The sequence below is a fragment of the Staurois parvus genome, unplaced genomic scaffold (genome assembly GCF_062004578.1).
Source record: "Staurois parvus isolate SC_StPar_1 unplaced genomic scaffold, SC_StPar_1.0 ptg000152l, whole genome shotgun sequence".
NCBI classification, from domain to species: domain Eukaryota; kingdom Metazoa; phylum Chordata; class Amphibia; order Anura; family Ranidae; genus Staurois; species Staurois parvus.
The window spans coordinates 3,165,799-3,192,524 of NW_028317948.1; the positions used below are offsets into that span (position 1 = coordinate 3,165,799).

The following is a 26,726-nucleotide window of genomic DNA, read 5'->3' on the forward strand; positions in this document are numbered from 1 at the left end:
AAGGAAACCATTTCTGATTCAGCCTCCTGGGACTGTTCCCAGCAGGAAACTCCAGCAATGATGTGAGAGGGTCTCCCTCAGCCTGGAAACAAGAAGTGTTGCAGAACATTCTAGGATCCACTCTGGCTTTAAGGGGCGTGGCGACCACCTTGGCAAGCCGCGGGACGGGGGCGTGGTTCGAGGCCGGATTGCGGCGCGTCATTGTGCCTGAGCGCTGTCTCCCGGCGTGCATTGCGCACGCTGCAGTTAGGCCACGTCCCCGGGCCACGTAGCTCGGCTCTCGCCATTTTAACGGATTGAAGTGAGCGGCTGCAGCGTCAGAGGCAGTCTGCGCGGCCCCGGGTCACCTGTGCCCTCTCTTCTTTCCCTGCACACCCGCCTCTCCTCACACCATGAACGTTTTCCGACTCACCGGGGACTTGTCCCACCTGGCAGCCATCATCATCCTGCTGCTGAAGATCTGGAAGAGCCGATCCTGTGCCGGTAAGTGGTGCCCTGGAGGAGAACACCAGGCATTGGGGACAAACTTTCCTGTGCAGCAGACCTACCTAGAGGACTAATCCCACCTCTGGTCACTTACCTCCAATGGGAAGTATCCGGGGCTCCCAGGACTGAGCTGTCATTGGAGAACACCCCATTCCTTCTCTGCTCTATGGGCTTAGTGCAGACTTGATGGGGGTCTGCTGTCATCGGTCTTCCATTGATCAGGTCTGCCATACATTGGACCATGGCTGTACTTCATAGTGTGCTCCTGTGCTGGCACTTGTAGTTCTCCGGGACCAATCAGATCCTCTGTGGATCTGGCCATACACTAGAACTGCTCATACGATCTCCTATTGTCTCCATTCATCCTTCAGCATCTGTCTCCAGCAATTTTGAATCTTTTTACTGTCTTGTTCTTTAGGCTTGAGTGTTTTTACTGTAGCCAATGGGAAGCTAGCTATTAGGCAGAGGAGAGGCAAGTGATTGTGTGAAGATTTGCGTTTATCAGTGGGATTTTTTTCCCACGGCCCCATTGAAGTCCATAGGGACCACAAAAAATGCAAAAGAACTGCCCCCCCCCCCCCCCCAAAGAGGGTTGCATACTTTTCTAGAGATGAGCATTAAGAGGCGTTACATTCTGCCGTTTGGTAATTCAGAAAAAAAAAAAGCGTATGAATTGGGCTGAGGGTTACCAAATATGAGAACAGATCCGAGCAACCCATTTCAGTCAGTTCAGACAGGCCCCTGCATTTCATGGTTTAGTAGATCTAAAGGAGATTGTGTATGACTATACACTCTACAATCTGATTGCACAATCTTCTTTAGCCTATAGCTGGCCATAAATGGATTGAATCTCAGCTGGTTCAGCAGGGACCAGACAAAATTGCTTCCATCTATGGGTAGACTGGTTGTACTCAAGTCAGTCTATCGATCGACTTCAGTACAACCGGCCTGTCGGAATTTTTGCATGCAGTCACTGCTGACAGCTTTTAGCCACTAGCAGTGATCACTATGTTCTGGTGTGGAAGGCTCTCCACCGGCAGAACACAATGGTGCTTCTGACTGTTGATGGGGGGGGGGGGAATCAAGCAGGTATCTTTCCACCCATGGTGAAAGGAAAGAAAGCTGTATAATCTATGGCTTGCAATAAGCTGATCATAGACCTAAAGCAGTAGTAAACCTAAAAAATAAGAAACTCCTCCCTGTAAGTTAAAGCAGAGCTCCACCCAAAAGGGGAAATTCCGCTTTAAGCCTTTGTCCCCCATCCCCATTAAGGATTGGCACATTTGGGGAGCGGGTACCCGAATTTGACACGTACCCGCTCCCACTTCTTCGATTGCCTTGGCAAGCGGAAGTTGTCGTCCAAAGCCACCTCCCCCGTAGTCTTGTGGGACACATGACAGGTCCCAGAAGACTACGGGGCCATTCACAAAGCGCAGTGCTTTTCGCACATGTGCAGTGGGAACCCGGCTATGCAGCTGCAAGCTGTCACAGCCAGGTGCCCACACTGAAGATGCCGGCTCCAGGGAGAGAAGACGGCCGGTGAAACCAGTGGTGGTGAGGACACTGCTGGACCGAGGGACAGGTAAGTGTCTGTATTTTAAAAGTCAGCTACAGTTTTTGTAGCTGCTGACTTTTTTGTTTTTTTTTCTTTTGTCAGGTGGAACTCCGCTTTAAGAGCATAGTGTGCTGGTATGCATTATGAAAGACTTACTATTTAAACAAAGCCCTCCAGCAGTGCACTTCTCACCACTGACAGGGCTTCCATCTTCACCTGGTCATATTTCTGGGTTTGTGGGCTCCGGCCGCTTGAGTGGCTATGCCGCGATGACGTCACATGCATGGGGGAGCCACAGCACAGCCTTCTCAGTGGATAGCATGCCAGTCGTTGAGAGTGCAGTGCACATGCGCGGGTGATGTCACCATCTTCTATACAAGTAAATATCCCCTAAGCAGTGCACATTTAGGAGATATTTGCTGTACCTACACGTAAACTTTATTCTAGGCGTTCCTGTAGGTACAAACAGGACTTTGCTATTGCTTAAACCATGCCCATTGGAGATGAGTCAGCCTGTGGATTAACTCCTCTTAAACAGGACTTTGGAAGATTTGTGTTTGATCAGTGTATGCAGCCAATCAGCTGCACTGATCAATGTATTCTGGCAGTAGAGGTGTCAGAATACGATGGCACAGAGGAGAGGATTTCTCCATCCACCTCCAATATGTGGATGGTGGAATTAATTTGGGAGTTGATATTTTTTTGATCGGCTGGCTGATCAAAAAAAGAGCGGATCATCTATGACCAACTTTACTATCCTCTTTGCAAAGGCCTGCCTGATCTGATACAAATTAAATGGGTTCTGTTGGTGGGTCCTCCTGTTGCATAGCTTTTGTAAATGAGATTCTGCAATCAGATTGTACAGATTGAGCTTAAAGCTACCCATACAATCTCTGTGAGATCTAACGCTGACTATGTAGTGCAAGGGCCTGCCTAGGGGGATACAAATTTTTAGGTTCCTTAGGTGCTCATATCCCATTGTGTAGTCAGATTGAAACATGTATGGTGACCTTTACACTCCAGTCATCAGAGCCAGTTTAGATAAGAGGTGGGGGCTGATGACTTAGCAGTGTAAATGAAGTGAAGCTATGTTCCCTCTGTATACCCAGTCATGTGCTAGGGAAAAATATTTAGGTGTTTTTTTTTTTTTTTTAAATCTCCCCTGCACTTGGTTTGTTGTGTCCACAGCCCTGGCTAACCTGTTAAGTGAGCACTACTTATCCTTTAGTAAATTGGCCTCTTTTTATTTCATGAAAGCATACAGTATAAATGTAGATGCTGTCAGATCTGCTCACATATACAATATATGAATGCGCAGCATTTCTGGCTGGAGATATCAGCAGAGGCAGTCAATAGTATGCGAATTTAAAGATGCTTTGTACAAACCTAGCTCTATACTGAAAAGGTCTTTCCGCTGTCATTCTGTGTTCCTGAACATTATCATTAACCAGTAGTGCTGTGTGTTTTATGATGCTGTGCAGCTCGGGCAGAAGTATGCGGGGTGAAGGTTACTTGTGTGTGCTGTTCCTGATCTGTATATAATAAGATTCCTGTGCTTGGTGATGTGAATGGCCGGTGGTGTGCAGGCAGTGTGCTTCCCATGCCGTGTGTTCTTGTGCACGCTCCTCACTCTTAGCTGGAAGTCAATGAATCAGTGCTACACCAAGTGATAGGCTCTGGACTGTGTGTGGATCTGACGTGGCAGCCGGCTGTAAGGCGTGGTGAGCCTGTAATCCATGGGATGCCATTATTACATGTCGCTGCAGATGATTGAAATAGTTAGAGGGATCACCCTCACAGCCCTCCTCTCCTCCCGGATGTCACCAGACGTGTGCCACAGCCAGCTGGGACAATGTTGGTTTTTGGATGACTGAGCTAATAGTGAGGAGGATACAGCCACATCATCATCCCGGCTCTACCTGTTGCAGAGTCACCGAAAATCTATCCTCTTCGGTCTGATAGCATCTGATATATTTTCACATTGTAGATAGTCCAGCCTTTGTATTTTGTTTTTAAAGATCTAGCAGTGACATTAAATACATCCTTTGGGGATTTTGTAGAATGTTTTTTTTTTTTCATTTTTTAGATTTGTTCACAATGTATGTGATGTAGGACAGTGATTAGGCTTTATTGCTAGGTTTTTGGTTTTTTTGGGGGTTTTTTTAGCTAATGTATATTATTTCATGATAGAAGCAGGCTTTTTATGCTTCATTGCAGTGTGTGGTCACTTCCACTGAACTGTAACCGTTAAAAAAACAAATACATTTCCTCTTTTTCATTTAATAGTAAGAATCCCCCACTGTATGTTGTGTTCCCATTTACCAAGCATACCTTTAAAAAAAATTTAAATATTTCTTACATTTCTAGTTTATTTGGAGCAGGATTCTATATCTTACTCTATAGCCAACTTCCATTGTTTGGCATAGCTTGTATTGTGCAATTAGGGGACTGATTTAAAGACCGTTTGGATTAAAAGTGCCTTAAATCTGAAAGTAATTTTTGACACATGCCCAGTAAACATAAAGCCACACTAATGAAGTGTCCCCCATGTGTCTACGGTGCAGAGTTGTGTACAACTCCGATTTTCACTTCTCTATACAGTGCAGTCGGCAGCAAAGGCTACAGTTCTGGCTGGAGCATTCAGATCACAGAAGAATGCTCACACTCCACTTCCTCCATTCAGTACACGTTTTGCATTTGTACTACCAATACAAGGGGCTCTGTAATTGGAGGAGGGGAGATTGTGATGTTCACCCGTGGAGTGCCTTGCATGAGTTGGTGGGAAAAAAGATGTTTAGCATTTTTAGACTGATAGAAGTGATTACAGGCATGTCTTCTGTCCTTTAGGTAAATTCATACAATTCTTTCTTGCTACACCATCTTAGCTGTACTTGTACAGAGGTTTTGTTTTTTTGTTTTTTTTTTTTTTAATTGCAGCCAAAGGAAGGAAATGTGAAAGTAAAGAAAATAAATGTTTTACAAATTCACATCTAAAGATTGACTGGCTGTCATGGTGATGCATTAGCTTTACTTCTATTTAGTCAATGACCTGGAACAAGGAATTCTGACACTTTTGTGATGCCTACTTATATTAGCAGTCAAAACACTGACACCAAAAACTGTTACCAGTTTAATATAGTAAATTTTGGGATGACTGGGGAGTTCACCGCATGGGAAGGAAATGTTGACCGTTGGTGTACAGATATTCTACCTTATTCGCTGAACAACTCAAGGAACAAAGTGCTAAGGGAGGTAGACTGTACCAACCAATTGAGTGCCAGACCAGAACAATATATTTTTGGATGGATTATTGGGGGTACTTTTTGCTTGGCATGTAGCTTCTTTCTCTGTTTAGTGAATAAGCCTGCTGGTGGCCTTTGCTCCAAAGGCATTCAGTAGGTATGTGCCTGCACTTAATGAGCTCAATGAATAAAACATCTTTAAATACACCCCCCCCCAAAAAAAAAAACAGAAGATAAACTGTTTACTAAGGTGGTTACTTTTTTTAACCATTCGCATGAGATGATAGCCATTTTTTGATTGGCAACCATGATCCTAATATAAATATAACACTCCAGATCCTCTGTCTGTGGCCTTCTTTAAGGTATTTAGAATTTTATAGCAGGTGCCTATCCTCAAATTCCTGTGATGGATACAGAATCAGGTGACCTGCTTCAGATACTCATTTTATACAAACTTGTAAGTTTTCTGTTGTAAAACCATGTTCCTTTTAATCAAATAGCTGTGAAATACCTTCAGCGTGACTTGTAACAAAAAAATAAGGCCTTCTAGCAATGCTGCATTCATTGATAGTGCTCACAGTCCGGTATTGGCTGTCCTCACTTGCTCTTTGTAAATGGAATGCATTTCTAAGTGAGAGTCTTTCTAATATGATGACTATACCTTTTTAACAAGCTTAAAAAGTTAAGGGATTGGAGTTGGTCTCAGATGGCAAAACCAAATTATGTAGTCTTTTGGGTCAACGGACTAGGCCAAATCATGAAGGAGCAAAAAGTGAGTCGGTGCTTTACCCAAGTAAGGCAAACATGTTTGATTTAATGGACGGATGGCCAAACAGCAAACGCCGATCAGCCTTAACATTATCCGTTGAAGCATGGAAGCTACTAGACCTCTGAAGGTATGCTGTGGCACCAAACCTTCAGTAGCAGATGCTTTAAGTCCTGTAAGTTTCAAGTTAAGGCCACTGTGGATCAGACTTGTTTTTCCAACACATCCTACAGATGCTAGATTGGATTGAGAGCTGGCCAATTTGTAGACCAAGCATGTTGTGTTCCTCAAACCTTTCTTGCAATCCTCAGACCAGCCCCCAGACAAGACCACCTTCTTTCATTGTTCTGTGGTCCAGTTCTGATACTCGCATGCCCAATGTGGGCATTTTTGGCTTTTGACATGGGATCAGTGTGGGCACCCTGACTTGTGGGCACCCTGACTGGTCTGCAGCTATGCAGCCCTATCCTTAACAAACTGCAGTGCACTCTGTGTTCTGACACTTTTCTATTGGAACAGCATTAACTTTTTTGGAAGTTTGAGTTATAGTTGCTATTATGTTGGATTGGACTACAGTGGCCAGCTTTTGCTCCCCATGTGCATCACTGAACCTTGGTCGCCTATGACCCTGTTTCAGTTCACCAGCTTTCCTTCCTTGGACCACTTTTGATAGGTCTGGACCACTGCAGACCAGGAACATCCCACAAGAGCTGCTGGAGTTGCTCTAACCCAGTCGTCTAGCCATTACAACTTGACCCTTGTCAAAGTTGCTCAAGACCTTAAAGTGAAGTTCATTCCAGTATGAACTATACTTAAACCTGTTCCCATCCCCTTTCTAAGCCTATTCTAACTACCCTGTAAAGGAGAGATGTCTATACTTGCCTTTTCTGAGGGCACTCTGGTCTGGTCTCATGTTTGGCTCCCAGTCCAGGCGTCAGTGTAGAGGAGGGACAGCTGACAGTGGATAGCAAGCCTATGGGTGATGTCACTGCACAGGCTCTGCAGTCGGCGATCTCTTCATTGAAGCTCGCCGCTGGGGAGATCGTGTGACTGGACCTGAGCGACTTCAGAGTAGCAAGTGTATAGGCATCTTTCCTTTACGGGGTAGTTAGAATAGGCTTGGAATATGGGTCAGAGTAGGTTAGCATTTGACTGGACTTCTACTTTAAAGTGAAACTTGACTGATAACTTGATACATTTTTTTTTTTTTTCTTTTTTTTTTTTTAGCAAGGATCATACATTCCACATTTAATAATAATTATGCTACCAAAATTGTCTGTTGTGAATTGCCTCCAGCATTGGTCCTGTTTCTTCTTGCTGGGGGTTGCCATTTTGCTGAAGCCTAGAGCCCCTTAGCAGCAGTAAATCTTTAGGCTGGCAGCAGATCGGCCTCTACATTTTCAGAACAGTGCTGAAAAATAGAGAGCAATTAAGCATGTGCAGAGCGGGGTGAGACACTGGATTATAAACAGTATAGCTGCCTATTTTTTAATGTTTTACATACAGTGTATCTAAAAAGTCTATACACCCCTGTTAAAATGTTGGGATTCTGTGATGTAAAAAGAGACAAAGATAAAGCATTTCAGGACTTTTTCCACCTTTTTTTAATGTAACCTATAAACTGTACAACTCAATTGAACAACAAACTGAAATCTTTTAGGTGGAGGGAAGTTAAAATAAAATGGTTGCATAAGTGTGCACACCCTTAAACTAATACTTTGTTCCTTTTCGGTATGTGTCTAGAAGCATGGCACATCTTGACTTGGCAATATTTGCCTACTCTTCCTTGCAAAAACAGTCCAAATCTGTCGGGTTGTGAGGGCACCTCCTGTGCACAGCTCTCTTCAGATCACCCCAGATTTTCAATTGGATTCAGGTCTGGGCCCTGGCTGGGCCATTCCAAAACTTTAATCTTCTGATGAAGCCATTCCTTTGTTGATTTGAATGTATGCTTTGGGTTGTTGTGCTGAAAGATGAAGTTCCTTTTCATGTTCAGCTTTCTAGTAGAAGCCTGAAGGTTTTGTGCCAATATTGACTGGTATTTGGTACTGAACTGTTCATAATTCCCTCTACCTTGACTAAGGCCCCAGTTCCAGCTAGAGAAAAACGGCCCCAAAACATCATGCTGCCACCACCATGCTTCACTGTGGGTATGGTGTTCTTTTGGTGATATGCAGTGTTGTATTTGCACCAAGCATCTTTTGATATTATGGCCAAAAAGTTCAGCCTTGGTTTCATCAGACCATAACACATTTTCCCACATGCTTTTGGAAGACTTCAGATGTGTTTTGCTCAATTTAGCTGGGCTTGGATGTTTTTTTCTTTGTAAGAAAAGGCTTCCTTCTTGCCACTCTACCCCATAGCCCAGACATGAGGAATACGGGAGATTGTTGTCACATGTACTACACAGCCAGTACTTGCCAGATATTCCTGCAGCTCCTTTAATGTTGCTGTAGGCCTCTTGGCAGCCTCCCAGACCAGTTTTCTTCTCGTCTTTTCATCAATTTTGGAGGGACGTCAAGTTCTTGGTAATGTCACTGTTGCGTCATATTTTCTCCACTTGATGACGACTGTCTTCACTGTGTTCCATGGTATATCTAATGCCTTGGAAATTCTTTTGTACCCTTTTCCTGGCTGATGCCTTTTAACAGTGAGATCCCTCTGATGCTTTGGAAGCTCTCTGCGGACCATGGCTTTTGCTGTAGTATACGACTAAGAAAATGTCAGGAAAGACCTACTGAAACAGCTGAACTTTTATTTGGGGTTAATCAGAGGCACTTTAAATGATGGCAGGTGTGTACTGACTCCTATTCAACATGTTTTTGAATGTGAGTGCTTAATTCTGAACACAGCTACATCCCCAGTTATAAGAGGGTGTGCACACTTATGCAACCACAATATTTTATTTTGTTTGTTTACATCGCCCCCCCTGAAAGATTTCAGTTAATTTTTCAATTGAGTTGTACAGTTTATAGGTCACATTAAAGGTGGAAAAAGGTCTGAAATGATTTATCTGTGTCCTTTTTTTTTTTTTTTTTTTCTTCACATCACAGAAACCTGACATTTTAACAGGGGTGTGTAGACTTTTTATATCCACTGTAGCTGTACCTGCAAATGGGGCCAGCCTGAAGTGACCTAGCAGGGCTTAATTATCTGTTCTACTTTAAGCGTGCCCTTTTTTCTTTTCTGCTTTCAACACATCCAGGGACAGTTTGTTCCAAAAAGCCCTCACTCTAATTGGTGTGCAGCACATTATAGCCATTTAGTTTTGTATGGTTATCTTGTTGGGTCCCAAGCCGTACTCCTCGGAATCCATGATTTCCACACATTGCACACATGATGGTGAAGTAGCCTAAGGCCAGGTTCACATTTGTGTGGGCACGAGAACCCATTCATTTGCCCTGGGACGTGCAGGGAAGAAGTCCCTGCACTTCTTTGGAAATTGCAGCAGTTCAGGTGGCGTGCCATTAGAATTTAATGGCACTTTCCCGCGGGTCCCACATTCCTCTGTGTGAGTGGTGCGGCTGCAGGTATTTGTGCGTGTCCCGCAGCGGCACTACCTGCACATATGTGGACCAAGCCTAAAACCTTTTGCAGTTTTGAAGAAATGCTATATTTGCACTATACACCCTGGGCTCTGGATGTGCTTCTGGCAAATGGAATGTGCAGCAGTGATTTGCATGGCTCCATGCATTGTCCTGAAATGAGGAATCTTCTTCTTTTTGGAATATGTGATGGAACAAGACGTGACTACCTCCTGTTTTAAGAAGACTTTGCTGCACTATTCTTTTATGATGACCTATGAGAACATGACACACTTCTTCTGCTGATTGATCTGCCCTTTGTACTTGGGTCAGAGTAAAACTAGAATGTACTTTGCAGATGTAATATATTATCTTTAACCATTTCTGTGTGGAACAAATTTTGGTATGTCTATGCAAATTTAGTTCTCTTTTATAGCCTTGGAAACTTGAAATTATTATTCAGTATTTATATAGCACCAAAAGGTTTGCTCAGCGCTGTACATTATAGTGGGGGACAGTACATGAGACAATACATGAACAAAACAATACACGAGGGGTTCGAGGGCCCTGCTCTTTCGAGCTTACAATCTAGGAAATGAAGGGTGTCTCATTATACAGAGTTTGATCAGTGGTGGAAGAAAGGTCCATGGTTGGCCTACTGCTTCTTAACACTGTTGGTTTGGAAGGCCACCCAGCAAATTTAGCAGCCTGTGAACCTGTTTTGCTTATGTAAAAGAGAGCGTGTATACAAGGTACTGGTAGGCATTCAGGTTAACTTGTTGCCTTATGATGGGCAATGTACACGTTGATCACTTCCAAGGGGTAGCTTTGTATTACAGAGAAACCCTGGCTATCCTGAATGCAGGTGTCCTAACATCTATATTAAAATATATTTTTAATTATTTTTTTTTCTTTATTAGGGAAGAATGAGGTTCTGGCAGGATTTTATTGTTGCCTGCAGGTACATAAGGGTGATTTTCTTTTCACGGTAATAACATGATCACCTGACCATATGTGCCATACAGATTTAGCAGTTCCTGATGAGATCGGAGAAATTCCCTTAATGTTGACACGGTCTTGCCCAACATCCTTGGTTTGAAAGAAAATTCAAAAATTGGAAAATTGTCAGCTGAACAGTGGCTGCATCTAGTCAGGTGTAGACGCTGTTCAGGTATTTTTACAGTTGGCGGGCCAGCTCTCTTAATACAATAGCTGCAGCCGGAAATTCATCCAAATAAAAAGCCAAAAAAAAATTCTGTCAGCTTTGCCCTTTCTATCCAAAAAAGAACAAAGAAAATGTATCTTTTGTTGCTTTATTCACTAGCGTTTGTATAAATCAATGTTCAGTTTACAAACCGTATTTAGCATGTGGCTGCTGCAGATGTTACATTCCAAGTATATTTAGTACATGATTCATGTTACCGGTATATATTTATTGGGTATTGTAAGGATATTAGATATGTAACTCAATTCAAAGGGTATTGTGAGGATGTTGGATATGTAACTCAATTAAAAGTGCAGAAAGTATTTTTATATAGTCCTTTCACTTTATTGCAATGTCCAGTAGAGCCGTCCTAAAACAGAAGCTATTTAAATGGTTAATTTCCATCATGAATGGGGTGGAATCATTTTAGGTAAAAATCATGCTGATTCCCGACACTGCAGTACATTGCATACTCCACACTACTCTACTCTTGAATGCTGTGCTCCGTTGTATACTCCACATCACTAATTATCATGGTATTGTCACATAGAAGTTTATTCATATTGAGAGTTTCAATTTTCTACCCTATTTTGGGGATTTGTGATGCCAGTGAGACATGCAATGGTTTATAAAGGTTCTTCTGTTTTTCACACCTGTTTAGCCAAGGCATTTAGTTCTTTTTACCCCACTTCAGCATAACCTTCCCTGTTTTTCAATCCAGGCTCTTGAGAGTTACCTTTTTTGTTTTAACTTTTTTTGTTTTTAATTTAAATTTTTTTTAAATTTTATAGGTATTTCTGGAAAGAGTCAGCTTCTGTTTGCTCTGGTGTTTACCACTCGGTACCTGGATCTCTTCACTTCGTTCATTTCATTGTACAACACTTCTATGAAGGTAAGATGCTTGCTAATTATAGGTGTAATTGACATAAAAAGAAACCTGTGTTTGCAATATGGAGGTTGCCAATGCCAACCCTTTTGCTGCCAGGTTCGTACGTCATATGGACCTGACAGTGGGGGGTTTTATATACACACCGGGACTGTCTAAAACTGACAGGAAGACTCTTGCCTGTCAGGTGAAAACAGTTGGTTGGCTGTGCTACGACCCCCCCCCCCCCCCCAATAGAAAAAAAAATTTAGAGGTCCTCGATCACCACATATACACATGTACAAATGTAAACGGGGGGGTTGCCTACATGTGAAAACGTCAATTACGATACATTTTACATATCGCAGCGCACATTAGAGTGAGAGTAATAATTTTAGCACCAGACCACCTCTGTAACACTAAACTAATGACCTAATGGCTTGTGAAGCTTCGCCTATAGAAAATATAGGGTACTGAAGTTTGTTGCTATTTCATGGGTGCACACAAATTTAAGGTTTGACATGTTGGGTATCTATTTATTCGGTGCAACCTCCTCTTTAACCACTTGCCCTCCTGAAGATTTACCCCCCCCCCCCTTCCTGTCCTGGCCATTTTTGCATTACAGCTCTGCGTTACTTTAACTGACAATTGCGTGGTCATGAAACGCTGCACCCAAATTAAATTTACAACCTTTTTTTTCCAAGGAATTGAGCTTTCTTTCGGTGTTATTTGATCGCCTGTGCGCTTTTATTTTATTATTTTTTGCGCTATATATTAGACAATTTTTGAGAGAAACAATGTTTTTGGCTTTTTGCCATTTTTAAACATGTCCTGTAAAAAAAAAAAATTTTAAAAACAAATTGTCATAAACCTTTGCCAAAATGTATTCTGCGACATAAAAAAAAAAAATCCGAATGCGTGTAAATTAGTTTACCTGAGAGTTATAGCATTTACAAATAGCGATATAGATACTAGAATTTTTTTTTTTGTTTTTTTTCTAATAATGGCGGCGATCAGCGCCTTATAGCGGGACTGTGGCGGGCATTCTGACATTGGGGGGGAACTGACTTGGTGTCCCTGACATCCCCAGTGACACCAATACAGTGAGCAGTGCTAAAAAAGAAAAAGCACTGACACTGTACTTATGGCGCTGGGCAGGAAGGGGTTACCATGAGGGGCAATCAAAGGGTTAACTATCTGTAGGGAGTGTTTTATTGGGGGACTATGTGTTGGTGCTTCACTGAAAAGCACGCTGCTCTGGATGGCTGTGCTGTGCACAGCCATCCATAGCAGTGTGCCTGAGCTGACAGGGAGGACGACTGTTAGTAAACAAAGCAGCCCTCCTCCCCGTTGGAGATCCTTGGTAATCACCGGGCGCTGGTGGGGAATCACCAGCCGGGATCCGGTGATTGATGGCACTGTGCCCCCTTACCCGGAAATGCAAAATCACGTGTGTATATATACATGATTTTGCACACCCCTACCGCCCTGTAGCAGTATATCTGCTATAGGGCGGTGGGGGAAGCAGTTAATATATTTTACAAAAAAATTGGTTAATTTTTTTATTGCATTTTTAAGTGCCCTAAAATGCACTTTTTTTAGTGTTTGTTGTGTTTTTTTTTTTTTTTTTTTTTTAATGCCATTTTTTTGCATTTCCTAGTTTTTTTGTGGTAATATTGAGTTCCATAAAATATTGGAACTACCAATATTTTATTCCCTGGGGTGTCTACTTTCAGAAAATAATGTTTGACGGTTTTTGTAATCTTCAGGTCTGAAATTTTTTAACCGTGTGCAAAAATAGCTCTGGCAGGAAAATGGTTAAAAGTGCTGGTTGTCTGGCTACTTCTATCTTCAATATTTGACCACACCCAGAGCAAACAAGCAAATTTCAAAGTTAAAGTCTGTAAAGGTTAAAGTCAGGTCTCTGATTCCAAAAAGAGTGAAGACATAAGATCAGTATTTTCAAAAACAATCCTGCTTTCATGCAGGCTTTCTCTAAACTACATACAATATAACTGCAGAACGCAGCATTTAAAATCGGGTGTTTTTCATGTCTGTAGCTCAAAGTGTTTTGCTGTACAGTTTTAAGGATTTTGTATTTTTCATTAGCTCTAAAGGTTTAGTGGGTTCCTTTTGACATGAAAACTGGACACATGCCACCTTACCCGCGCTGCTATTAGCTGCTGGACATGTCGGTCGCCGGTTCCTGGCTGGCGATTCTTGGCCGGGACTCGGTGGTCGTTTGCAGAGCTGACAGGGGAGAGACCTGTCTGTAAATAACGCAGATCTCTCTCCTGTCACTAAGGACATGCTGCTTTGTAACTCTCTGCACGGAGGGGAAATACAAAGCAGCATGTCTCCGTAGTAAAAAAAAAAAAAAACAAGCACACAATGTAAAACACACAGCATGCAGTTAATCCTTTGATCACCCCAGATGTTAACCTACCAGTACACTGTCATTGCTTTTTATTGGCACTGATCACTATTAGTGTCACTGGGGATGTCAGTGGCAGTTAGTCAGTTCCCACCCAGTGTCAGAATTGCCCGCTATAAGTCGGTGATCGCCACCATTACTAGTATAAAAAATTCCAGTGTATACATACCTCCATTTGTAGGTGCTATATTTTGCATATATATATATATATATATGTAAAAGGCCTGGTTAGGAAGGGGGGTAAATCCTCTGAAGGGTACGTGGTTAAAGAACACTTGCGGGGTAAAGACTCTGAATAGTGATTAGGTTGATTACCTGGGATTTGGCAAACTGTATAAAGAGTCGGGGCCCACAAACAGCCCCTCCTACAGATCAAGAAGACTTTGGAATATAGGATGGGAGTGAGTCAGGCCCTCTATTCAAAGTGAAGCCTAGGCTTACGCTAGAGCTGCTGCATAATCATGCATTTTTCAGTGCACTTTTGCGTGTGTGTATGTGTGTGTGTGTGTGTGTATGTATATGTATGTATGTATATGTGTGTGTATATGTGTGTGTGTGTATATATATATATATTTCATGCAGTGATTTTGTAGGAGGAGACTAGTTAATCAACACTCAATCCTGCCAAAAACACTATTCGCCATGATGTGAATGGACACCATAGAGAAGAATGTGATTTCCATTGCTGTACATTGCAGCACAACAGTAGATGCAGGAGAAATGTTAATGTAAACGCGACCTTAGTGTTCACTGTTTATTACAGTATGAATAAGTATAAGTAGTATCAGGCAGTTCAGGGCCTTCCAGCTGCCTATATTTTGGACAGATTTTTCCAGTATGAGGGGGAAAAAGTGTGATGGGGCACACTGTCCCTCTACTCGCTGAAGAAATTGTTGAGGGCATATCTTATCACATTTCACTGTCAAAGTGCACATTAAAGTATTTCTATATTCTTAACAAGCAGTAAAAGAACTGGAGGACAACCCCCATACACCTCTCTAGCTGCACGTATTGTGTAATTCGTTCATCCTCAAGGATCACAACAGAGGCTGTTGTGGATGGACTTTAGTCCTTTTATATGCTCAACCGCTTGGAAGCACCCGCTGTTTACACAGCCATGGCCAACTGCTAAGATTCTGCTCCCTTAGAGTAGGAGGGGAGACCACCGTGATTTTAGTACTTCTGTTGTGAACTTTGAAGATTCATTGCTCTACAATTCCTACAGCTAAAGCAGTTGGCGAGGGCTTGTTTGAAAAGTTATTCTAATTATTTTTTATATGTGAATACTTTTATTAGTGCATAATCCTGCCACAGGTGCACTTTAAAGTGGAACTATAGTTGTCATTCGCAATTTTTAACAGGTACATATTTATAACTGAAGAGATGCTGTATGTTTCTTCAGTCATAAAATTTCTACCGCGGCCTACAAGCTTTTTAATATTCGACACTGACCGCTGTATGTGCGCACACAGTAGCTACTGTACGTGGGATTTCCACCATCTTGGCACCCAATTAATCAAGATGGCCAAAGACTTCTGAAAATAGAAGATGAGAGCTTCAGTGACGAGGAGAGCAGATGTTGCATTACTTGAAGGTGTGCACTTTGCAAAACCGTAAGGTAAATTTTAAACTGATGGCAGCAACACATCTCAGAAAAGTTGGGATAGGCTATGTTTACCATGGTGTAGCCTCCCCTCTTCTTTTGCCAGCTCTGTAAACGTGTGAGAACTAGGGAGACCAGTACTTGAGCTTTGGGAGCTAAATATTGTCCCATTCTTGCCTGGTATAGGATTTTATCTGCTCAACAGTCCTGGCTCTCTTGTTGCATTTTTCGTTTCAAGATGCACCAAATATTTTCAGTTGGTGAAAGGTCTGGACGGTAGGCCAGTTAAACACCTGGACTCTTCTACTATGGAGCCATGCTGTTGTCATAGATGCAGTATGTGGTTTAGCATTGTCCTGCTGAAATATGCAAGACCTTCCCTGAAAAAGATGTCATCTGGATGGGAACATAATCTGCTCTAAAACCCAGATATATCTTTCAGCAGTGATGGTGCCTTTCCAGATGTGGAAGCTTGCCCTTTCCTTATGGACCCCCAGAACCGTTAAAAATGCAGCCTTTTCGGCTGATTGCTGATAACAAGACAGAAGGTTCTTCTCTTTAGTCCAGGGAACGCGGCCCCCATGGTTGCCAAAAAGTGTCAAATTTCGATTCATTTGAGAACAGTGCAGGTTTCCACTTTGGGCCAAAGCTCATTTAAAATGGTCTTTCGCAGAGAAGAAAGCAACATTTTTGGATCGTGTTCAGATATGGTTTCTTCTTTGCATCATGGAGCTTTACATTGCATTTTTGGATGGCATGACGAACTGTGTTCATAGACAATGATTTTTGGCATTATTCCTGAGCCCATGGAGTAATGTCCATCACAGAATCCTGCCCATTTTTAATGCAGTGGCATCTGACAACTTGAAGATCACTCTCATCCAATATTCTGTTACGGCCTTGTCCCTTGTGCACAGAGATCTCTCCTGATTCTTTGGGATCTTTTGATGTTATGTACTGTAGATGATGATGATATATTTAAATTCTTTGCAATTTTATGCTGCGCAACATTTATTCTGAAATTGTCCAATTTTTTAGACATGCTTTTCATAGATTGGTGAACATCTACCCATCTTTACTTCTGAGACACTGACTTTCTAAGATGCCCTTTCATGTTACTAACCTGTTGCCAATTAACCTAATTACTTGCAAAATGTTCTTTCAGCTCTTCCTTGGTAGCAGCACTTTGCCAGTTGTTTGTTTCCCTGACCTAACATTTTTGAGATGTGGTGCTGCCATCAATTTCAAATGATTTTTTTTTTTTTTCTTAAAATGGTACAATTTCTAAGTTTAGACATTTTGATATGTTTTCTATTGTGAATAAAATATGAGATAAGTAAATCATTGCATTCTGTTTTTATGTAGATTTTACACATATACAAACCCAATTTTTTGGAATTGGGTTTGTATATGGAATAATGGGAGGAAAGACCTTATGTAACAATACTTTTCTTCAAGAACAAGGTGTATGATAGAATAACTATTATATGCTGCATTTCACAACCTGAATAATACATTATCTTATTCATATACTGGACTTTTTTCATGTGTCAGTTTCAGCCTCTTCCTGTTTTGATTTGTAGGCAGAATAAAAAACCCCTGCATTAAAACTCTGCAGGTTTATTTGAAATCTACACTTGTAATGTTGCAGTCATTACTCATCTCCTTTCAATAACTACTCAATAAGCTCTTATGCTGTTAGACACACTGAATTGTAATAAGGGAGTACACCTTTTTTATGCTAGTGATTTTCATCTTGTTTAGACATTTGTGTTTCCTACTGGCACGACACATTTTTTCCAGGTAATTTTAATTAAACGGTTTTTGCTTCTTTCCCAGTAAATCAGAAAACAACCATATCTGCTGTTCAAGGGTTTTTGTTTTTTTTTTTTTGTTTGTTAAACTAGACAAGCACAATAAAATAAACATTCTCTAGTAAGCAATTTACAGTTCTTACTCCAGAACATGCAGTTTAAAACCTTCAGTGCTGTTCTTGTGTGCTCAGTGCTGCTGGTACCTCCACTCTCAGTGCTGCTTACCTGAACTTCCAGTTTTCACAGGAAAGCGTTAACAGTGGATGATGCAGTCTGTAGTCAATCTATTAGCTTGGAAAAAAGGAGGCAGGAGCAGAGGAGTGCCTTGCCTTAGGCTTGCATGGGGCTGCATTTTGCAATCAATGCGCACATTGTAGCGAGACACAACTCTATATCCTGCATGCAAGAGTGGCTCCATAGGATGCCTGAGGCAGTAACCATGGCACCAGCTTAAACTTGAACATAGGTGAGGATTACAATATTAAAGAAGCTGCATATTTAGTAAGTGATGATCGCTTCCAGCAGCCCATTGAAGCTACCAAGGGTTTAATATCACTTAAGTGGAATTTTACTTTTTAATAATGCTTGCTCAAGACTCCTGGTATGGCCACACCAAGATCCCTTTCCAATAATGCTCATTCTGCAGGAAGTAGTAGCTATATTCCCCAAATGCACCAATTGTGCTGTAGCGTAGCTAAGATTTCATGGCACACACTGATGGAAATGATTCTTTCAGTGGTATGTCTAAAAGGCTTTATATGAATCAACTGAAAGAATAAGACCGGCATTCCTATATTATTATTATTTTTTTTTTTTTTTGGTGATCCACTATATTGCCAAAAGTATTGGGACGCCTGCCTTTACACGCACATGGACTTTAATCGCAGTCTTAGTCCGTAGGGTTCAATATTGAGTTGGTCCACCCTTTGCAGCTATAGCCGCTTCAACTCTTCTGGGAAGGCTGTCCACAAGGTTTAGTAGTGTGTCTATGGCAGTGTTGCTCAACTCCAGTCCTCATGGACCCCCAACAGGTCATGTTTTCAGGATTTCCATTATTTTGCACAGGTGATTTGATCAGTTTCACTGCCTTAGTAATTACCACAGCTGTTTCATCTGAGGGAAATCCTTAAAACATGACCTGTTGGGGGTCCATGAGGACTGGAGTTGACAAACACTGGTCTATGGGAATGTTTGACCATTCTTCAAGAAGCACATTTGTGAGGTCAGGCACGGATGTCAGACGAGAAGGCCTGGATCGCAGTCTCTGCTCTAATTTATCGCAAAAGTGTTCTATCGGGTTGAGGTCAGGACTCTCTGCAGACCAATCAACTTCCTCCACCTCATACTTGCTCATCCATGTCTTTATGGACCTTGCTTTGTGCACTGGTGCGCAGTCATGTTGGAACAGGAAGGGGCCATCCCCAAATTTTAGCTGTTGACTCTGCAGACAGTGTTTGAATTCGGCACACTGTGCGCGCTTCACCATGCACTGACCCCACTCTGTCATTTTACGTGGCCTACCACTTCGTGGCTGAGTTGTTGTTGATTCCACTTTGTTATAATACCACTAACAGTTGACTGTGGAATACTTAGTAGCAAGGAAATTTCATAGATGAACTTATTGCACAGGTGGAATCTATCAAAGTACCACGCTTGAATTCACTGAGCTCCTGATAGCGACCCATTCTTTCACAAATGTTTGTAGAAGCAGTCTGCATGCCTAGGTGCTTGATTTTATACAACTGTGGCCATGGAGGTGATTGTAACACCTGAATCCAATTATTTGGAGGGATGGCCCAATACTTTTGGCAGTGTAGTGTATGTTAGTCTTGTGTACCTCCATGGCAGCACCAGCAGGTTAGCCTATGTAAAATGTAGGTGTGTCCTTCAGCATTTCTGAACATTGGTTACTCCTCATTTGCTATTTAACTCTCAGCTGCCACATATAAAGTTTGTAGGGCTTTAATCTCCTTGGTCAATAGGTGTAGGGTGTTTTTACCATGATGGGCTCTATGGTTTGTTACCACACTTCAACTGTAAAATTAAAAGTTCCAGTGTACTCGGTTTTAGATCCTGAAAATGTCGGTATCTCATTTATTTGTAGATGAATGTCTCTTTGATAGCCAAATCCCTCTGTGCCTTCATGCTCTCAAATGTACCATGACTGGGTCAGATGTACAGACCTTTGTAAATGTACTATAGACTTGAAAGAGTGCCTTATTTATTTATTTCAGGTACTTATATAACGTCAATTTACGCAGCGCTTTATATACATATTGTACATTCACATCAGTCCCTAACCCTCGGGGTGTACAATCTAAAGTCCCTAACTCACATTCATACATACACATACTAGGGCCAAATTAGACAGGAGCCAATTAACCTACCAGCATGTCTTTGGAGTGTGGGAGGAAACCGGAGTACCTGGAGGAAACCCACCCAGGCACAGGGAGAACATGCAAACTCCAGGCAGGTGGCGCCGTGGTTGGGATTTGAACCGACGACCCTAGTACTGCCAGGCAGAAGTGCTAACCATTTTAGCCACTGTGCTGCCCTATTCTAGTAAACATTTCATTCTAAACTTAAATTATTACACTGGAAAATTTCAAGTACTGTAAAGGAAAAGTAGTTGTCATGCAAGAAGGCCAGTAGGTTAGCTAATCAGTCCTTGGCATTTTTTTTGATTGGCCGTGCCCTGTGTTCTTTGCCAATTAATTTTTTTGCAGAAAGGTAACCTCTTTCCCATTTCTCAGAAGGTGGGAGGTATTGTTAAAGGTGCTTCTAAGGTACCCATGCAGTTGGGTCCCCCTTGGACTGCATGAATTAAGTGCTTGTTTGGCTAGGGAGGGATGGGGGGGAAGACATAAGTAGAAATACCTTTTTTATTCCTCTTTACCCCATCCGCTAGTGCTCTCCTCACCTCTCGTGTTCTTGGGATGTGGTCTGGTCCTCGCATATAGTGGAGGTAATGCTTTCAAGGGACCAGTTACTCTGGAGGGGAGGAAATCTATGGGAACGAAGAAGAATGTAAATGTTTCCTTTTTTTGGTGTGTGTGTGTGTGTGTGTGTGTGTGTGTGTGTGTTAATATGGTTATAGCTATAGTTTTTTAGGGTTTTTTTTTTATATCTTTTAATAAAATCTGATAAAACAAGATGATTATCATGTGCACAGGGTACATGTGATAAGCACTTGGCAGGTAAGTAAAGAAAATGGTAGATTATGCTATATGTAAGTTTAAACCATGGGAAATAAAAACGCAACTGTAGGTACATGTGACAGACAAATGCATGCATTTTAAAAGTAGAGAGCTCAGACATGTCACTTATAGTATTCCATGTCAAGATCTGCCCTCCAGTTGACAAGCAGTGAAAGCGACACAAGCAGTTTAGTAAAGTGGATGTGTAAGGCTATGGAAAACAAAAAGCCTAGTTCAAACATTGGATGAGCATGAGGAAGAAGGGAATCTAGCCAAAGTTGGCGTCTCTAACACAGCTCACCAGTCTGATCCTGGAATATTATTATTGCAGATACCTTTTCATTTAAAGTGATAGTAAAGTCGTGTCATTCCCTTTTACCTACTGGTAAGCTTTATGATCAGCTACCTGTTGGTAAAAATGGCAATCTTCTAAACATGCACCATTTAGGAGATATTCCACGGAGCAGCATACTGGGCCGTTCCTTCAGAGGTCTGTGCCGTAAACATTGACTCCCGTCCACATGTACAGGAGTGATTTCATTGCTGCTCAGCCTGTTGGACGGCCCAGAGTCTGCTCACCCGGAAGGAAAACTAGGTGAAGATGGATGCCCTGTTACCGGTGAGAGCGCGCCCCTGGAGGGCTTTGTTTTTAAGGTAAATTTTTCTCAATGTGCAAGTATGCAATGCATTATGACATTGCCTTGCAGGGTGAATTTTTTTTAACAAAGTTTACTACCGCTTTTAATCATTGTCCAGATGAGAGTAGATTTTGTTCTAGAACTTTGCTGTTCATGTGGCCCTTACATATTGCTGTTTGTCTTCCAGCTGATCTACGTTGCTTGCGCATATGCAACAGTTTATCTCATATACATGAAGTTCAAGGCTACCTACGATGGAAATCATGACACATTCAGAGTGGAATTTCTCATCGTTCCTGTTGGTGGATTGTCCGTCCTTGTCAATCATGACTTCTCTCCCCTTGAGGTATTGTCTGCTTTGTTTTTTAGTGGTATTCCATGGATTACCAAACCTAAAAATGTTATATGGGCAGAGACTAATTGGCAGTATTTACCAGGTTTGGTTATGGTGTTTAATGTATTCCTCTTTTTTTTAAATATTGCCAAGCGATCCCTTCATTTGGCAGTATTCATGGAAATCACTGCTAAATATGAACTGTTAAGTTTTTATAAAGGATTCCTCAGTGTATAATCTCTGAACAGGGACTCTCTTCCATTATATCCAGTTGTTCCCCCCCCATTAGGTGCCTCCACCACTAAAGCCAGGCTGTCATTCAAACGTCAAGACACCTCTGTGCCACTACTGCTGGCTGCATACCCTAGTGACCACACATGGGGAGTGGTTAGAGTTGAGATGAGGGTTTAGATTCTGATCTTTGTCAAAGACTTGACATCAGTGTATCGGTAACAGTGCTGTTCGCTTAAAGCTATTTAATAAAGCTTCCCCCCCCCCCCCAAAACATGTTATAGGTAACTGCTCTGTGTAATGGTTTTGCACAGAGCAGCCCCGATCCTCCTCTTCTGGGGTCCTCTGCTAGCACTGCTGGCTCCTCTTCTCTGCTGAGTGGCTACCATAGGAAGCCACTTCCTATGGTGGGCTCTCATGTGAGCTTGCTCCTGAGTCAGGATGTATGCAAAAGGTGTGGGGTTTTTTTTTGTTTGTTTTTTTTTTTTTTACCTTTTTACAACTACTTTGTAAAGTAGTACAAGCTGCTTGATATAGGTAAGGAGTGTATTTTAAACCACTTATCTTAGGTTCATACTTGAGCAGTTTTCAGGGCGTTTCCCAGTTTGTAGGAAGACACTACAGTCCATTTAGCATGGTTTCCTATGGATCTAGTTATCTGTTCACAACTGTGCATTTTTGAACCGTTGCATTTTTTAGCAAGGGTCAGGGACTTTTTTTCTTTTTCTTTTTTCTTGCAGATTGCAGTAGACTTCAGTGAAACAGTGTCAAAAATGCAAGTGTTGCGTCTTTTTTTTTTTTTTTTTTTTTTTTTTTTTTTAATTTTGCCAATGGGAATGTATGACAGTCTTAGGTTTGGGTTAGTGGTAATTGTCAAAATCGCAAGTTCACAAAATGCATAGGTGTGAACCTAGCCCTACTATGAAGACACTATTGTTTTTCCAAGGGAAATTGAAAAATGTACTTTAGGCACTATTCGTTTTGAAAATTGGTGGTAGTATAACGCTCTCTTAATTATAGGATGAAAATTTCCATCTGCATTAAGAGATCCCTGTTGATATAAGTAAGCCAATCCACACTGTGTACTTTCCAAGGCCATACAACTGATCCTGACTGCCACATGGTTACATGGGGGGTAATTTACTAAAATTGGAGCAAACAGAATCTGGACAAGCTGTGCATAGCAGCATAGTAACCAGTCGGCTTTTAACATGAGCTTAGTGCAACAAAGCCCACTGATTTTAGAATGTTTCCAAACCTGTTATACTCCATGCATACAGTAAACGATAACTGTCACAGTTGCCTGTGCTCCCAACAGAACAGTCAAGCCATCAAATGGCTGGTGCCATAACTAATTGCATGTGCAGCACCATGGCCAACTGCAGATCAAACGTACGCTAAGATGGCATCTTCCTTGACTGTAAATGATCGGAGGGTTTAGTTCTGCTTTAAGATTTGAAAATGGACTGTAGAAGCTGATTGGTTGCTATGCACTGTTCCAGATTCTCTCTGCATTTCCGTCTCTGCCTATCATTACCTACACAGCATTCTTGTATTTGTGGGTATAGAAGACACTTCATTTATACTGCTTTTTACTAGTGCAAACTTTTTAATTCACTACTTGATTTCAGATTAAAACCTAAAAAGCAGATTTAAACATGCCTTGCAAATATTTTTTCAGTAGACTTTTTACATGATAAGATATGGTAAAGAATAGGTTCACCCTTTAATAACATTACATGTTCTACCCATATACCCCCTAAACCAATTTTGACAGTGGGCAGGGAATACTCTCCCCACACCTGCTGTCATAATTTAAGTACAGCGTAGCTCTGCCCACACAGCCACGTTGTTCATTCAAAGAGCTCTCAGGCAGATGGTTTTGTAGTTTTCAATGATTCTTCCTGCTGTTCAGTACTTGTCTGCCCATATGGAAGGTATGGGCAGACAGCTGTTTTGAGAGTCTGTAGGTGCCTGACCTGCAATACTCTGTATGCTGCTATAAAAAAAAATATAGAAGCAATTTTGTTTAAAAAAAAAAAAAAGTGAACTTTTCCTTTTTAAATATCTTTTGTGTAGAAATTTTGTTTTCCTCCACACAGCTGACTTCTGAATAGTCCTGTAGAATATTGCCAACTGTCACTTTTTCAGCCTAAAACACCCAATGGTGACATAGAACAAAAGGCTGCCCAGCCAGCTGTACTATCAATATTTGTAAATGCTTTAGATACATACATACATACATTTCTATGAATGTGTTGCTGTTTCTTATATCAAGCAACCTTTATTTTACAAATACATATTTTTAAAACTATCATTCTAAGATGTAGCTATTTTTGTTTAGATCCTTTGGACCTTTTCTATCTACCTGGAGTCTGTTGCCATCCTCCCTCAACTATTCATGATTAGTAAAACAGGTGAAGCGGAGACCATCACTACTCATTACTTATTCTTCTTGGGCTTGTACCGTGCCTTGTATCTTTTCAACTGGATTTGGCGCTATGCTTTTGAAGGCTTCTTTGACCTGATTGCCATTGTTGCAGGCGTGGTACAGACCATCCTGTACTGTGATTTCTTTTACTTGTATGTTACGAAAGGTGAGTGCAGCAACTTTTCTTTCTTCAATTTTTTTTTTTTTTTTTTTTTTTTTACTGTGAATTAACATTTTAACAATTTTGTCTTCTGATTTTTGGGTCTGTGCTGGTACAGCTTAGCTGGTTGTCTTGGGCTCACTAGCTTGCCTTAAGTGAAAAGTAATTTGGGGTGGGGGGAGATTTTATAAACTCCAGCTAAGTCTCTACATCAGAGGTGCATGGAAGGACAGCTCAAAAGTTGGGCTTCGGCTGTAAATTTTAGAGATCATTAGCTACTTGGCTCCTAGGTAGTAGTTCAGACCTGCTGTAGATGTTGCAGTCTTTACAGATGTTGCCAATGGTGGGTGCAGTTAGAGACCACATTCTGAAAATGCCAGCTGCCTAGAATTCTCTGGCTTCAGTACTTCAGCCATCTCTGTAATTGAATACAAGAACAGTGAGCGCTCAAGACTCTGATGAGATCAGCAGCAAATGCACTAAAAAGGAACCCAGGACCTTATATAAAACACAAACAAGAACTGGTGCAGCGCTGAAAAAATTAATACTCAAAATGTTAATATGAAGATATTAAATACAAGTGATAACAGGAGTGTATGTAATGAGCGCAAATAAACAAGTGCGGCTGTGAAAGTCATAAACAAAAAGTGTTCATATGATGGTGGATTCGTGTGCAGCACAATTGTCAGACCCTCACCATCATATTAACACTTTCTTTGTTTTATGACTTTCACAGCCGCACATGTTTGCACTCATTGCAGCGCTTCATACACTCCTGTGTTATCACTTGTATTTAATATCTTCATAATAATAATATTTTGAGTATTAACTTTTGCAGCGCTGCACCAATTCTTGTTTGCATCTCTGTAATTGCTACTAGCACCCCAATTCTTCCCCCCCCCCCCCCCCCTCGGATTTGTGCACAGATGTGTCGAAAGGTTCTGCCTGGTTTGAGGGTTCTGGCAGAGCTCTTCGGCACGTGTTTGCGCCAGGAGATTTTGCACGCATGCACAAGGATGGCAAAGGTTTTTACCAGGGCATATGGGAGCAGTGTTGGACCAGTGTAAGCCAGGGTCATGTCTAGTAACAAGAGCTGCAGGAATGTTGTGCTTTGCTAAACTGTGTTTCTTCCCCTTGACTTCCAGAACAGCTGTCAATGGGGAAGTATCTGCAGCGGCCTCTAGCCCTTAGCCCATTTGAAGCTGTGGGAGTTTCCCGTGCTTTTGTATCGAAGTTCCTGGGTATCAGGGCAATGTGTGTGGGGGGTGTGTGTTTTTTGTTTCGTGTTTTTTTTTTTTTTTTTTTTTTTTGGGGGGGGGGGGGGGGGGCTCTGTTGTCAAGCCTCTGGGTCATGGAGGCCTGCTGCAGGTGTGGTCTTATGTCAGTTGCTGGCTGACAGCAGTCATGGAAGTGGAGAGGGTGAAACACAGCTTGCCTCAGCACAGCATTCACTCAAGGACAAAAAATGTTTTAATATTAGGACCAATGGTGAATATAGAGGATGGGAAAGGGAGATGAAAAAATTACTGTAGTAACCACCTCTTTGTATTGTCAAGCTGCCATTTTATAAATCGGAGGTGTCAAATGCGGCCCTCCAGCTGTTGCAGAACTAGAAATCCCATGAGGCATTGCAGGGCTGACAGTTAAAAGCATGACTCCCAAAGGCAGAGGCATTATGGGACTTGTAGTTTCTCAGCAGCTGAAGGTCTGCAGTTTGACACCTGTTATAAATGTTATTTGTGGATTTAAATAACATTGGAGTTTGCTTAAATTTTTCTTTGCCTTTTTAGGACATTAAAACCAAATTTTATTGGGGGGGGAAAAAAAAGAAAGTTATCCAGTTAATAATTTTTTTTTTCTTTTTACAGTACTAAAGGGGAAGAAACTGAGTTTGCCAGCATAAGTGCCAAAGATTGGGACCAGCAGCTGTCCGCCACACCGTTTGGACAGAACAATCCTTTGAGCGAAGGCATATGATGCGCAAAGCAGAGTCAAATACACTACTTTTTTATATGCAGAACTGCCTGCTTTGCTGCCGGAGAGGTCCAGAATAGAGTGGCATGATGGCCCCCTCCAACAGCAAATTGGCTTCTCAAGTTGACTCTGGCCAACCAGCTGATTTGTTTTATGCATCTTGCCTTCCTTGTTTTTTTATGATGTATAAAGATTTTTTACATAAAAAGGTATACTGTAATAATAGATTCAGTGCGCAGTTTCAGTTCCGTAGCTGTGAAAGTGAAAT

At 41.7% G+C, this 26,726-nt stretch overlaps 1 protein-coding gene across 1 annotated transcript; it reads left to right on the forward strand.

Annotated features, from left to right (window-relative positions):
• The first annotated feature begins 231 nt into the window (after positions 1-231).
• Positions 232-26,522, forward strand: KDELR2 (KDEL endoplasmic reticulum protein retention receptor 2). The gene is made up of 5 exons (XM_089674809.1): positions 232-483; positions 11,569-11,669; positions 21,516-21,674; positions 24,238-24,490; positions 26,353-26,522. The coding sequence occupies exons 1-5, from the start codon at positions 393-395 to the stop codon at positions 26,385-26,387; spliced, it is 639 nt and encodes a 212-aa protein (XP_089530935.1). The 5' UTR covers positions 232-392; the 3' UTR covers positions 26,388-26,522.
• Positions 26,523-26,726: the final 204 nt, after the last annotated feature.